The 15,076-nt window shown below is 40.3% G+C and overlaps 1 protein-coding gene across 18 annotated transcripts in view; it reads left to right on the top strand.

Annotated features, from left to right (window-relative positions):
• The window catches only part of osbpl8 (oxysterol binding protein-like 8), a 65,622-nt gene that overhangs the window by 25,908 nt on the left and 24,638 nt on the right, over positions 1-15,076 (top strand). For 4 of the 18 annotated variants that reach the window (XM_088347343.1, XM_088347332.1, XM_088347334.1 and 1 more), the window contains exon 4: positions 8,129-8,333. The exons of 13 other annotated variants lie outside the window; for them this stretch is intronic. In XM_088347343.1, the coding sequence (XP_088203469.1) occupies positions 8,183-8,333 (151 nt within the window). In that variant the 5' untranslated portion in view covers positions 8,129-8,182. Of the gene's footprint in view, positions 1-5,980; positions 6,579-8,128; positions 8,334-15,076 lie in introns of those variants that run through there. One more of the 18 variants, XM_088347333.1, reaches the window with a different exon arrangement.

Genomic DNA, 15,076 nt, shown 5'->3' with positions numbered 1-15,076 from the left:
TATTATTATATGAATATTTTTGCCACTCTGTCCGTTTAAAGGCAATAACATTTTCAAATACTGAGTTACTTATTTTAAAGTGTATATTGGCACTCCTGAAATTGAATAGAAAATACATATATTTCTATGGATAAAAAATACAATCAATATAGGTTTTTTTTTTTATTAGACATTTTTGTTTGAACATTTTCTTCAACAAATGACTAATATTTTTGAATATCTATTATCTATCTACCTTGGTCATATCCCTCAAGAGGGGTGACTGACAGCAAGACAAACACATACATTGACAAAGAAATTAAAAAAGGGAAAAGAAATGGCAAAAAAACACACACAAACATTTTGGACCATAGCCAACCCAAATGCCCAAACACCCAAACAAGTTAGGCACCTCTGCACTTAGTTGGTCAATTTTTCGCCCCTCCAGATGAAACGGAACACAATAAAGTGGCCATGTGACTCGGGTCAAGGTGACACAACACACTCTTTTGTTCAACAGCAGGGCCCGACAGCTTTCACTGCTTTACCCCTGCCGCATCATACAGGTGCCCTGCCCATCCCTTAGAACGCGTCCAAACATCCCACTATCCTTTTACAACACCTCTCCACTCATTCCTATCACCAACAAGAGCTCTAGCTTTCACTAGATTCAGACCTCTTTCCTGCAGTGCACTCATAACACTGTCCATCCACGTCAATCGCGGCCTTCCTCTTGGTCTCCTTCAATTTACATCTGCTCTGTAGATTCTCTTCAACATTCGCTCCTGATCCATCCTCTACATGTGTCCAAACCAACCGAGTACTCTGTTATCCACACGCTTGCTCAGTTCCATTACTACTCCAGTTCTGTCTCTTACAGTTTCATTTCTCAATCTATCCAATCTTGTCACTCCTTACATACTCCTTAAACACTTCATCTCAAAAACATTTAATTTCGTTCTTAAATCTGTTTTCAGGCTCCAAGTCTCTGCACCATACAACACAGTCCGCACAATCACACTCTCATACAGTCCCCTCTTAACATCCATACTCATACTCTTGTTGCTCATCACTCTCCTCAGAGCACCAGAAAGGTTCACTAGATTTAGACCTTTTATTAGATAAATAATCTTAAAATTCCAACAAGAACCCTATTGTTGTTAATGCCCAAATATTTTAATTTCTTGATTTTTAAATGCTCACTAGAACATTTTGGATACTGATGTCAGCCACCTGTGCAAATACCTTAAAAATGCTAGCGTCGGTGCCATTACCAATACTGTGTAACCAGTGGCAGTTCTACATTAAAATTTCAGGGGGGGATAAATAATAACTGAATTTCTAACAGTTTTGTAGTAAAGCACAATCTGAAGGTGAAATGAGATGGCTTGTTTGCTGGGTAAAAACTGATTTAGTATTGTTTGTATAAGCATACCAAGCACTATGTCCAGAAGGCCATCAAACATATACGACATAATTACGATTAGCCCTTCTTTAATGACATGAATACTGACCGTCCCTAATCAGTTAAAGAAAACTAGTTGCATACCTTTATTCTTTCTCCTTCTTCTTTTCTTTTTTTTCTAAATTGGGCCCCGGATAGCTTGGTACGTTTTCTGTTATTTTCCACTCGTCTTAAACGTAAACAGATGCCCATCCCCTAACTGTCACGACAAGCGGTCAAGACTAAACCATTTCGCCTGAGTGACCACATAATCGATTTTGTAGCACATATTTTATCTTTTTCACAAAATTCAGTTAAATGTGCAGTAATTTGCCTGTATTTTTATAATTAAAAATTATGTGCCTTCTTTGGAAGACAGGGGCAACCAACTCGTCATACAGTAAATCGTTTTTCTCTTTTTGTTCGAATTTTCTGTCTAGACACCTTGTGTAGAAGCAATGACTCATTTACTTCAAGTGCAGCATGCGTTACTCCGTGCTCCTCATTAGATTGTGCTCTGCTTTCCCTAACCATTTTAATAACCTTATTAAGTCAAGTACATGTTTTGTAAAACGACAAAGAATATTGACAAAAAAAGGCGATTTTTGACCACGGGGTGCTGTAATGTTGTGTTCGTACGCCCTCTTTTGGTGAGGATTATTAGTGTGTATCTTTGAAAGATGATTTAAACTAATTGATCCAACTTTCATAAATTACACATTTTTACAATGTATGATTATGTAAAATTTTGAATACAATTTCCATCAACATACTTTAATATAATTAATCAGTGTAGTACAATAAACAATGCTTGCAAATAAAGATACATATACTTATTTTATAATAACATAAAATTCCTTTATAACAATCCTATTTCTTTGGCCAGTGGCATTATAGCTGAGAGCAACTCAATATGTACACAACAACTTCAAGCATTTCCGGCTGGGCATGTTATATATTGTTAGAACGCTGAGTTTAATCATGATTTGAATGATACCAAACATCTCATCTCATTAGCTACACCGCTTATCCTCAGTAGGGTCGCGGGGGTGCTGGAGCCCATCCCAGCAAGCAGTGGGCAGGGGACACCCTGAACTGGTTGCCAGCCAATCGCAGGGCACACAGGGACAGACAACTCACTCGCCCATTCACACCTAGGGACAATTTGGAGCGGCCAATCCACCTGAAATGCATGTTTTTGGGATGTGGGAGGAAACCGGAGTGCCCGGAGGAAACCCACGCAAGCACATGGAGAACATACAAACTGCGCACAGCCGGTCCGGTAGCTGGATTTGAACCCACACAGGAGGTTCCCAAGACCTTAGAACTGTGCCGCACACGCGCTAACCACTGCGCCGCCGTGCTGCCTGATACCAAACATTATAAAATAAAATCATATTTGCAGGCACAGCGAACATTTAAGTCAAACGATGGCTAAGGGCCCGGTCACACAGCCGTTTGCGGCTAAATCACGGCCAGAAATTTCTGCCTGTGAGGCGGACGCTATTGGACGCTTTGAGATCGCCATACAGACGAGATACAGCAGTGCTTAACACGCGGTCGGAAATTCACGCGCGGGCGGCAACGCGAAAATGTTTTGCGCTGCTCAATACTTTAGAGCACGGGTACACAGCCTTTCATGGGCGTATCGAGGCTGAATCACGGCCGGAAATTTCTGGCCGTGAAGCAGACGCTGTTGGACGCTTTGAGACCGCCATATAGACGAGATACAGCAGTGATTTACTCGCGGTCGGAAATTCACATGCGGTTGGTCGCGCGAAAAAGTTTTGAGCTGCTCAAATCTTTGAGCACGTGTTAACCGCGGGCGGCACACGAGGTAATGACGCGGAAATGACGCGGAACGACGTGCTCTGGCCGCGGCCAGGGCGTGGTTACACATGGGTAGGACGGGAAATTTCAGCGGGTAATCGTGTGTGGAGCACGGTAATAGCATGTTCTGCGCCTGTATCGCGGTGTTATTACGTGAAATTAGCGTAGGAGTCGGATTTGGGCACAACACCGGCTCGGGAGCTTTTATACCCGAGGTCCACACGAGAAAATGACGCGGAAATGACGTGATGAGGAAGCGGAACAGTCGCCGGCGTCTGTTTTGCGGGCATACCACCAATGAACAGCGGGTTGGCCAATTTTGCGCATTTTCCATCGCGGGCAAACACGGGCAAAAAAAAAAACACAAAATTTTACCCACGGCTGTGTGACCGGGCCCTAATATACGAAAATGTAGAACTCATCATTTCAGCCTCATAAATTATGACACAATTTCATAATTCATCATGAATATTACTTCAACGTTGGTCCTGTAAAAGTATTTCAGTAATATAGTTAGTCCAAACAAACTTGACATCCATCAGTTTTTCAAATCTAGATGGCGGATAAGATTGCCCTAAGTCTTCATTAGATTCATTTTTCAAAGGGTCACCCAAATGACACTTTTGGTTCGCCTGGACCTCCTTTTAGGAAAACTTTAGTTTAAATGCTCATATTTGTAGTGTTGTCAAATTCGAGATGGAGCTCAGGGAGACTTTGAGCTGTAATCCTGTTTTGTTATTCAGTCCAGTCCACCCCTCTACATTACTGTAATATTCTGACTCTTAAGACGCCCCTGATTATAAGCCGCACCCAGAACATTTTTAAAGGAAAAAACATTTTGTACATACATAACTCAGGAATATAAGACGCATGTGTCCAGTTTGAAACATGAGACATATACAAAGAAAGACGTTACACAAAAAGAGTTTTAATAATGTGCACGATGGGCCGCCAAATTTTTTCTTTTTTGGGTTCTATTTTTCTGTCTAGACACCTTGTGCAGAAGCAACGACTCATTTACTAAAAGTGCAGCATGTGTTACTCTGTGCTCCTCGTATATATTGTTTTAACAACCTAATAAAATTTAGAACACGTTTTAAAAAACGAAAAAGAAAATGTAAACGGCGATTTTGATCACACTGTGCAAAATGTCATTGGAAATTGCAAACTTTTGTTATTCAAGATATGATTGACCATTTCAAAATATACTCATCAGTGAAACATCACGATCAGTCTGAAACAAGACACACGAAAACTATTAAGCTGAAGTAACTCACCATTACGTCCCCTGGCCGTTTTCAACTTCTTTAAATTTTTTCGAAAATGGCTTCGTTACATCAAGGACAATCCATAGAATCTATTCCTGTAAAGCACACAATAATGCCAACAGACACAGGGAAATCTGTCTTAAAAATGTCTGCTTCGTTGGACATTGCTTCTCGTAATCCGTTCGTTTCGCCTCATTATTTCCATTTGCAAATACCGTAAATTCCGGACTATAGAGCACACCTGATTATAAGCCGCACCCACCACATTTTAAGAGGATAGCCGCTTTTGTACTGACACAAGCCGCACCTGCATATAGGCTGCATGCGCCTACATTAAAACATGTAACATAATCACAAAATTAACCAAACCCTACTTTGAGTCCCACGATTTTAACTGATCATAAAGTACGCAGGTCAAAAACCACAGCCGACATAATAACGGAAGATGATACCGGTAGTTAACATTGGTTGCAGACCTGCAGAGTCCGGGTCCCGTTAAAAGTAATCCAAGGAAAAAAAGTGTATATTTCCAAAGGTAAGGGTGGGAAAAATATATATTCACTATTGTCTGCCGTGTCCACAAACACTCACCTTTACCGGTCCCCACTTCCCGGCATCCCCCGCGTCTGTTACGCCCCTTCTTTTTAATTGGTCAGTGCAAGACTTATCAGAATAAGTGTCCAAAATAAATACATTACAAAAATATACAGTTGCAAATACATATTATACATGGTTACATATATTTACAAAGAAAGACGGTACACCGAGAGAGTTTTCAAAGCTTTAATAATAATATTTTAACTTTCATCCCAAACCATTAGCGCTCTCATTTGGATTGACACGTTTTCCATGTTAAGGGTCTCTGCATTGTAGTTTTATTCATGCACAAAGTTAAACTTGTGTCTTTCTCAACACACATATTCATCGTGTCTCACGCTCACCTTTACCTGCTCAGGAGAAATTGCGTGGTGATATCAGCTACAAAATTTACATCAGATTGGGCCTTATAAAGCTGAGAAAATACTGCACAATAGTGTTTTTAACATTAAACCAGACTAAAAATCAGCTCTTTTACACTGTTGCTGCCTTCCAGCGGCGGGAAGGAGCATCTGGTTTGTATTCATTAAATAAAAATCATACATTTTGATAGAAATGAGCTTATTAAGACTTATTTTTTTTATTTTTTACATAAACAGAAATTTAAGGCGGACTGGATTAAATCATCCAACAGGATGTATCCGGCCCTCAGGCTGTATATTTGACATGCTGAGATATATACATACATATATATATATATTTGCCACAGTGGCATTCAAAATAAATATCATGAGATGTAAATTTCAAGCATGAGGACTTTGTTTTACATATATGGATTTTTGCATTTGGTCTTCATATGAATAACAGTTTTTGAAATGTTTATCGGAGGCATATGTTGGAAAAGTACACAAATTACTGTGATGATGTCTTCTGAGTGGCTGTGTGGAATTGTCTGAGCATAAATTAAATAGACAGTGGTGCTAGAAAGTCCATAGTTTCTGATAAAAAAAAATTCTGCCCTTACAAGTGAGCTCTTTTTCTCTTTTATGTCATGGTTTGTTAGGCTATCATATTTTGAGTACTTAATTCAGATTTTGATGTGGCTTCATCATTATAATGAGTATCTAAATGTGTCCTCGCTTTGTAAAACACTGAAGCAGAAATAAACCTGGCTTGACGTGATTTCTGAATCTTATAAGCGTCTGATGGGGGGGTGAGATGAAGCAAACGGCGATGATGCTGAGAAAAACAGCAAAAGAGCAGCCGGGGTCAATGCAGATTTAAATCCAGCTTGTGGGATTATGTGTGGTGCGCTAGTTGCACAGGACAGCCAGCCTTATTCTCGTCCTGAGCCAATCTCCTTGCGCTTTTGCTACTTCTACCCTTAACTTCATCCAATGAGAACCTTTATTACGATGACAGGGAAGTTAGTGGACGTGAGTCTGACGTTATGATGGAAAAGACGTCGGCGGCCGGAGTTTGGTTATGCCGGCGGCTCGTCCGGGCCTTGTGGAACTGAAGTAAGATCATTTGCTGATTATTCACATTTGTTGTTCATTTCCAAGAGGTTTCCATTGTTTGGCAAAGTCTTCAGTGGGAGGAAGCACATTTTATATAATGAATGATCTCCGTCATGAAAGGGATGACAGCATTTAGAAAGCTTCTTTGTTGCAAAGATAATCCTGAGGCTTAGAGTGTCTGTCTTTGCATCAGAGTGGACGTTGTTACCTGCACATTACTAAAGCTGCACACTGTCATTGACTTGTAATCCTTCAGGCAGTGCGACAGTGAGGTCACCATTGAGCCTTAAAGAAGTTTCTATTTCTCAATTGTTTATTCGCATTTTTTTTACAATATGCAACCCTGCAATACAGAAGACCTCGGTGTGATATGCTTTTTCGCCCTCCATTACGCCATTTTCCCCACTATACAACATCAGCAACAAGTTATTTCACGAGCACAAAAATGTATAGGATTCAAACCTTGTGGCGTTCAAGCGTATGTATAGTTATGTCTCTAAGATACCTGTCTGCTATTCGTGCGTGTCATATTTTAAATGCTGGTCTGCAATGGGTTTTTGTCACGGTACTATGAAAGTGACTATATTTTCATACCTTTTTCGTCTTCCAGTTCAGAATCTCGTGTGCTTCGCAAAGACTTTACTAGCCGGCAATACGATACTGTATTATAACCTTGGAAAAGAAGCTTGCGATTATCAAAATATACAAAACAGGCTCACGAATCACTACCCTTGCTAAGTAGCATCTCTGTAACCAATCGAGGATTGGTACTATTATTAAAAATAAAGTGACCATTAAAACAAGGAAAGAGTACTGTATTATGTAAGGGTTTTCTTTTTTTTACCAATAACTTCTGTCCAATCAGAATGTAAAACAATGCACAATGAAAATATGTGAAGTAACAAAACTGTCATAAGTAAACCAAGATGGGGCGGCAGTAGCTCAGGAGGTAGAGCGCTCGTCTTGGGATCAAGGGATCCTAGTTCGAATCACGGCTCGTCCGTGTTACATGTCGAAGTGTCTTTGGGTAAGACACTGAACCCCTAATACCCCCAATAAGCAGGTTAGCGTCTTACAGGGCTGCAATACAAGGCCGCTATTGGGAAATGTGGAGCACATTGTAAAGCGCTTTGGGAAGTCATTGACTTGAAAAGCGCTATATAAATGCAGATCATTTCATTTCATTTCAAGATACAGGAAGGGATTATTGTACTCCTTTTTGAAAGAGCAGCAACTATATATCATTTACCTGTCCACATTATAGAAAAAGGATTGGGCCACAAAAAGCCCCTGGCCCATAGTTTGGACTCCCCCCAAGGCATATAGCTGAATGGCAGCTGTAACTCCCATGACGTACCATTATGATGTGAGATAAGACATTTTTTCCTGCCCGACTTGGATGCAGCTCTCCTCTCCAAACAGAGGGCTGAGTAAGAGGAGGGGCCATGAATTGAGAGATAGAACAAGAGCGAGGGAGGGAGGGAAGCCATTAGGAAATAGCGCACTCCACTCTCTGGCTGTTTTATCTCGTTTTGGTCGCCTCGCTGTAGGAGTGTGGGACTCCCGCCTTTCCTCTTTTGACACCCCTGGACGGCCGGCCCCCCATGATGAAGGAAGAGGCACCGATGGGACGTCGGCGTTTCTCCACGTGTGGCGGCACAGCCTCGCTGCGCCCATCGCATCCGGACGGACGCAAACTGATCCGCAACGCCTCCTTTGGGGGTTATAACGAATTGTCGCCCTCCATGCTGGCAGGTGGGTGTCGGGAAGGAAGTAGTGGGCGCAGTCAATCCGCCCCTTAGTTGTGACTCGTGATTGAGGTGTGTCAGTTTGATCAGAAAATCCCTTTGTTTGTAGCTTCTGTGGTTGGATGTGTAAATTAAGATCTGTTAAGCATCATGTTAGACAAAGTAGATAGTTTGTTGCCATGGCAACCAAGGATCACGTTGGTTTGTAACTTTGTTCCTTGTAATTTATGATGTAAACCTCTCAAAGGTTTCTTTACTTTTGCCATTGTATCGTTTTGACTAAAGCAGACATTGTGAGTTTTATTATTATTTATTTTTGACTTGAATCAGGTCGGTGTTTTGTTGTGGTCTTTTGTTATTTCTTGACAAATGCATCGACTAACCACATAAGTGTTATTTATTGCGTTTTGTATTTAGGATGATTAAAATTACCGAATTTATTTTTGCATAACGCGCACTCTTGAATAACGCACACCCCTATTTTTTGCTTAAAGATTTGTTAAACATTTTTTAAAAATCGGCTTAGACTTAAGCATTGTAAGTGTCAAACATTGTTGAATACACTACTGTATAAAAGTTTGAGGTCACTTAGAAATTTCAAATGCTTATTCACGGGAACTGGGAATTGCGGAAATAGAAATGTTCCCGTTTAATTTATAGGTGCATTGTGTATTATTTAGCATCTCCTACTGGTAAAAAAAGATTCATTAATAAAGAGTGATATTGATTTTAATAATCAGCCAAATTACATAGACTATCATACATACCTGGTACATGGAATTTTTTAGATATTTGTATATTCATGTACAGTATACTAGGCACTCGTTTATGACGTGCACCCCTAATATTTCTTAATAATTATTGGTAGAATTTTCTCAGCTCCAACCAAGCATTGTTAGTGACAAATATGTGCAACTATAATAGAATCATGTATTGATTATGCAAACTATGAATATAATAACAACATATTTATAATTTGTATTTAATGTCCTTTAAAGTACGATTCATCATCAGAGTTGTTTCGCTCCTGCTTTTTTGCGTTCATTTTGTATTTTTCTGGATGACTTTTGTTTTCTCTATCCTATATTATTTATCTCTGTTACAGTAAATGAAAATCGTGTGATTATGAGATAAAATGTGTCATCTAAATCACTGGTGGTCTAGTGCAGGAGAATCCAAACTTTCTAGAAAGCAGGCCAGATCTGGTTAGCTTAAAATAAGTGAGGGCCAACTTTTTAGCCGGGCATTCTTTTCAACAGTCTTAAATAAATTGGGGAAAGCATCAAAAATTTTACACACCCACTTTTTTGTTTTTTATTTGTTAAAAAAGTTAAAAATATCTAATAAAGTGGGTTCCACTTCATGATTGTGTCCCACCTATTGTTGATGCTTCACGAAAAATTACAGTTTTATATCTTTATGTTTGTAGTCAGAAATGTGGCAAAAGGTCACATGGTTCAAGGGGGCCAAATAGTTTTGCAAGCCACTGTATATATGTATATGTATATATGTGTATGTATGTATATACTGGACTGTCTCAGAAAATTAGAATATTGTGATAAAGTTCTTTATTTTCTGTAATGCAATTAAAAAAACAAAAATGTCATACATTCTGGATTCATTACACATCAACTGAACTATTCCAAGCCTTTTATTATTTGAATATTGCTGATTTTGGCTTACAGCTGAAAAAAACTCAAAAATCCTATCTCAAAATATTAGAATACTTCCTCAGACCAAGTAAAAAAATAATTTTATAACAGCAAAACTAAATCAAACATTTGAAAATGTCCATTGATGCACTCAGTACTTGGTTGGGAATCCTTTTGCACGGATTACTGCATCAATCCGGCGTGGCATGGAGGCAATCAGCCTGTGGCATTGCTGAGGTGTTATTGATGCCCAGGATGCTTCGATAGCGGCCTTCAGCTCATTTGCATTTGTAGGTCTGGTGTCTTTCATCTTCTTCTTAACTATACCCCACAAATTCTCAATGCGGTTCAGGTCAGGGGAATTAGCAGGCCAATCAAGGACAGTGATGCAATGGTCAGTGCACCAGTTACTGGTGGTTTTGGCACTGTGGGCAGGTGCCAGATCATGCTGGAAAATGAAATCCTCATCTCCATAGAGCTTTTCAGCAGATGGAAGCATGTAGTGCTCTAAAATCTCTTGGTACACAGTTGCATTTACTCTGGACTTGATGAAACACAGTGGACCAACACCAGCAGCTGACATGGCTCCCCAAACCATTGCTGACTGTGGGAACTTCACACTGGATTTCAAGCAACTTGGATTTTGCTCCTCTCCAGCCTTTCTCCAGACTCTGGCGCCTTGACTTCCAAATGAAATGCAAAACTTGCTTTCGTCTGAAAAGAGGACTTTGGACCACTCTGCAACTGTCCAGTGCTTCTTCTCCATAGCCCAAGTCAGACGCTTCTTCCGTTGTCTTGAGTTCAGAAGTGGCTTGACCATGGGAATACGGCTATTGTAGCCCATTTCCCGGACACGTCTGTGAACTGTGGCTTTTGATACCTGGACTCCAGCTTCAGCCCACTGTCTTTGAAGCTCCCCCAAATTCTGGAAGCGGCTCTTCTTCACAATTTTGTTAAGGCTGCTGTCATCTCTCTTGGTTGTGCAGCGTTTCCGGCCACATTTTTCCCTTCCAACAGACTTTTTGTGGATATGCTTTGAAACTGCACTCTGTGAACAGCCTGCTCTTTGAGAAATTTATTTTTGTGTCTCACCCTCCTGATGGAGGGTATCAATGATGGTCCTCTGGACAGCAGACAGATCAGCAGTCTTCCCCATACTTGTGATTTAGTTTACTGAACCAAGCTGAGTGTTTTTAAGGCTCAGGAAACCCTCGCAAGGTGTTTCGAGTTATTTAGATGATTCAGGTGATTAGTTGAATAGCCTACTTGTATACTTTTTCATGATATTCTAATATTTTGAGATAGGATTTTTGAGTTTTCTTAAGCTGTAAGCCAAATTCAGCAATATTCAAATAATAAAAGGCTTGAAATAGTTCAGTTGATGTGTAATGAATCCAGAATGTATGACATTTTTGTTTTTTTAATTGCATTACAGAAAATAAAGAACTTTATCACAATATTCTAATTTTCTGAGACAGTCCAGTATGTATGTATATACTTTTTTAACATTTAGATCCAGATTGTAAAATTCCCACTAATCGATTATGAAAAGCTTTGACAACAGCAGAGGACACTCCAAGGCCGTATTTTGTTGCACGCAGACATCTTGATCCAAATCGAAATTGCTAAGTATTGCTCTTTTCAGACACCGAAATGCAACTCCAACTGCTGTATAAAAATATTCAATTTACAATAAGATGTCTTACAAATAGTTGCCTGCAAAGCCAGGGGTTACGCAACCAGCTTTAAAGACAGCAAATTTAGTGTAGAGGATTGTTTGTTAGTGGTGTTTTATCCATGCAAAGCACACAAAAAAAAACGTGAGGCTGCGTGCGAACCACCCAGCTGCAGTGCCGGCCTCATAATAAATGTACAACTTAAAATTCATCTCCCTCCCGCGGTTGCTTAAGAGTTCAGATTCAGATTCAGATCTACTTTATTGTCATTCTAGTACACGTGTATACAGAACGAAATGTCGATACATCTGACCCGCACAGTTTCCTCGAATGTACAGATATAAGTAAAAGTTGTATTGTATTATGGCTACGTATAGTATTTTACCATACCATAGTGCCGATAGTGCAAGAGGAGTAGCTAACCAGATGTGCAAAATGGGCATTCAGGTTAACAAGTCAGGTAAACAGTAACATTAACACTGTAACAGTAACGCTGTAAGTACAATAGTGCAGAGAGCAAATGTGCAAGGAGTGGCAAGCTATAAAGAACTGCCAGTAGTGCAAAAAGTCAGATTAGCAGCCGTTAAGATTTAGGTTAACTATATGTTAGATTGACCATTTAACAGTCTAATGGCCAGGGGGACTAGACTACTGCGGAACCTGGTGGTCCTGCACCGCACACTGCAGTACCTCTTCCCAGAGGCTAGCAGAGTGAACAGTCCATGATGGGGGTGAGAGGGGTCCCCGATAATGTTTTTAGCATGGGATAGGCAGCGCTTCTGGCCAATGTCCTGAATGGAGGGAAGTGTAGTCCCGATTATTTTCTCTGCTGTCCTCGTTACCCTCCTCACACTACCCCAGTCGGTAGCGCTGCAGCCTCCACACCACACAGAGATACAGCTGGTCAGGATACTCTCTATGGTGCCCCTGTAGAATGTGATGAGGGAGGGTGGGGGCAGGTGGGCTCTCCTCATCCTCCGCAGGAAGTACAGGCGCTGCTGTGCCCTCTTAACCAGTGATGCAGTGTTCACGGACCAGGTGAGTTTGTTTGTAATGTGCACCCCTAGGAACTTGATACTGCTGACAACCTCCACAGCCTTGTTGTTGATGCAAAGTGGGGCATGGTTGGGCTGGTTTTTCCTAAAGTCGACAATGATCTCTTGTTGTCATATATGTCCTAAATAATGGTTTCATACCAAGGTGCGAGCAAAATTATTTTGTAAAAATGTTACAAAACTAGGCTGCCAACGTGTTTATCTTTGGGGCAGACGACACTGGTCGAGGGAAAGTAGCAGTGCGCCTGCTCTGTGTGTTCCTATTGCTCACCCAATCAAATTGCTCTGTGTGCTTTTCTAAAGTTTTTGGGTGTTAACAGTTTGTTCTGTGGGTTTTGTCAAAATGTTTTAACAGTGAACACTGACTGTATTTATGAACTCCCACATAAAGGGCTTTTTAGCTATGTACAACCAAAACAGGGTCTGTTGGTGTGACACCTTACCTGGAAACTGTAGTTGAGACTGTGCCTTATATATACTAGACCGAACCCTACTAACAGTCAGTGCTTGACTTACCGGCTTTGCAGGTGCTACTTTCGTTTTATATGTCACAATGCAGTAAATAATTGCGCATCTTCAATTTTATCTCTGACCCAGATGTTCTCATGAAAAGAGCCTCACGAGCAATAGGTTCCCAACCCCTGTGATAGAATAGTTTGTTGTTTTGTGAACTATTTTCCTGTCTTTCCAAAACTTCAACATTTGGATAGGGGAGGAAATTTAAAATATATTTTTAAAATCTGATTCATGAATAAATCTGAGAAATAATTGACAAATTCATCGACTATTAAAATAATCCTTAGTTGCAGCCCTGGACATTCTCTATTTTTCCAAGATGACAGCCTGCCTCATAGCGTTGTTTTGTTTGGTTGTGCACCGCCATCAATTACAATTTGTGGGAATGGAAGCCAGCTGACAGATGAGGTTGGTGAGTCATTGTTTGTGTGTGGGCAGAATTCAAAATCGATGGTCGCTTGCCATCGATTTTTACTTACTCAGGGGGGGATAATGGATATTTTGATGTGCTGCATAAACAATGTTATCGTCCGCATTCATTTCATGCTGCGTAAGGTTTTATTTCTTCATGTATCCCTTTAGCCTGTGTTATTGTGTCTGCCTGTTTTAAATGTTCTGGGTGCAAAAAAGTCATACTGTTCTGTAATATATTACAATGAACATTTTTTCTGATCTTTATTTGAAAACTTATCTTGTAGCCTTATGTGCAACACTGTCTTCAAGCACAGAAATATTGTGTCCCACAGACAGGTGCATAAATGAATTTTCCTCTTTTTTACCGTGGCTAGTAATTTTCCTTATTTGAATTAATCAATCCCTAGTGCAGTACTTCTCAATTGTTTTCTGCCGATAGATGGATGAATTCGCATTTTTTTCTATATACATCTTTTTAAAGCAGGATCAAGCAACTCTCTGCTCCTGCGCAATTATATGTTGCCAACATTGCTCGCTGCTTTACTGACGTAGGAGGTACAATCGGCACCAAGGGCATTCTTTGGGATCTGAATTCGTTAGGACTAAAACATAACAAAACATAAGGCGCACATGAAATCGGGAAAAGGCGCCGCCAATACACTTGTTCAATGTGCCACTGCTTCAGGAGAGATCATGATTTAACCTTTTCCGCGCTGCTCTGATCGATTTATCTTTTTTTTTTTTTTTAAGATATCACATATTGATGGGGACATAACGATTGCTCTATATTGGTGGTAACACGTCACCTCCATGCTAAATCTCTCACTTTTGGCACATTTGCTGGAAAGAACCTCAAGCGTGATTGGGGTGTAATGTCTTTGAGTGACAGCTTAATTTATTCATATCTGTGCTGCCCGCTGCCAACATTTTTAATGTAGCAAGCATAAAGGTCTTTGCCTGTCTCTTTCTGTGGTCGCTGTGAAGTCTACGTGCGGTACGCCAAACTTCCTTGTCTCAGCTTTCAGCTTTAGGCAAAAACTTTTGTTTGTCACTTCACCCCGTCTCTCGCTGTCTGTTTCTACGTTAAATATTTGTTTATGAGGTCACTTAATGGTCCACTCTACACTGTGTCAACACTCTTACTCTGTGCTGTATGTTATATTGAGGCTAAATGTAACCAGGAACACAGCCAACGAGAGCACCACTGCTCCCAAGTGTAGCGGAGCTGCAATTGCACTTTATTCTGGCAAAGTTAAAAAAAAGTTTTCCGATGTGAAACATACCACCCCTTGACAGCGCCCCACTATTTGAGAGCCAATTCGTTAGGGTGACAAACACTTTGAACTGGCCAGTCTCTTTGCTATACAACCTTGTATTTTTTAAATATATTATAAACTATTTCCCAAAAGATCTTGAAAATATTCCTTAAAATTAGTT

This window comes from Urocampus carinirostris, chromosome 11 (genome assembly GCF_059441175.1).
Source record: "Urocampus carinirostris isolate Australia breed hairy pipefish chromosome 11, RoL_Ucar_1.0, whole genome shotgun sequence".
NCBI classification, from domain to species: Eukaryota; Metazoa; Chordata; class Actinopteri; order Syngnathiformes; family Syngnathidae; genus Urocampus; species Urocampus carinirostris.
The sequence above is the reverse complement of the archived record's forward strand: the minus strand, read 5'-3'. Positions and strand labels throughout refer to the sequence as shown.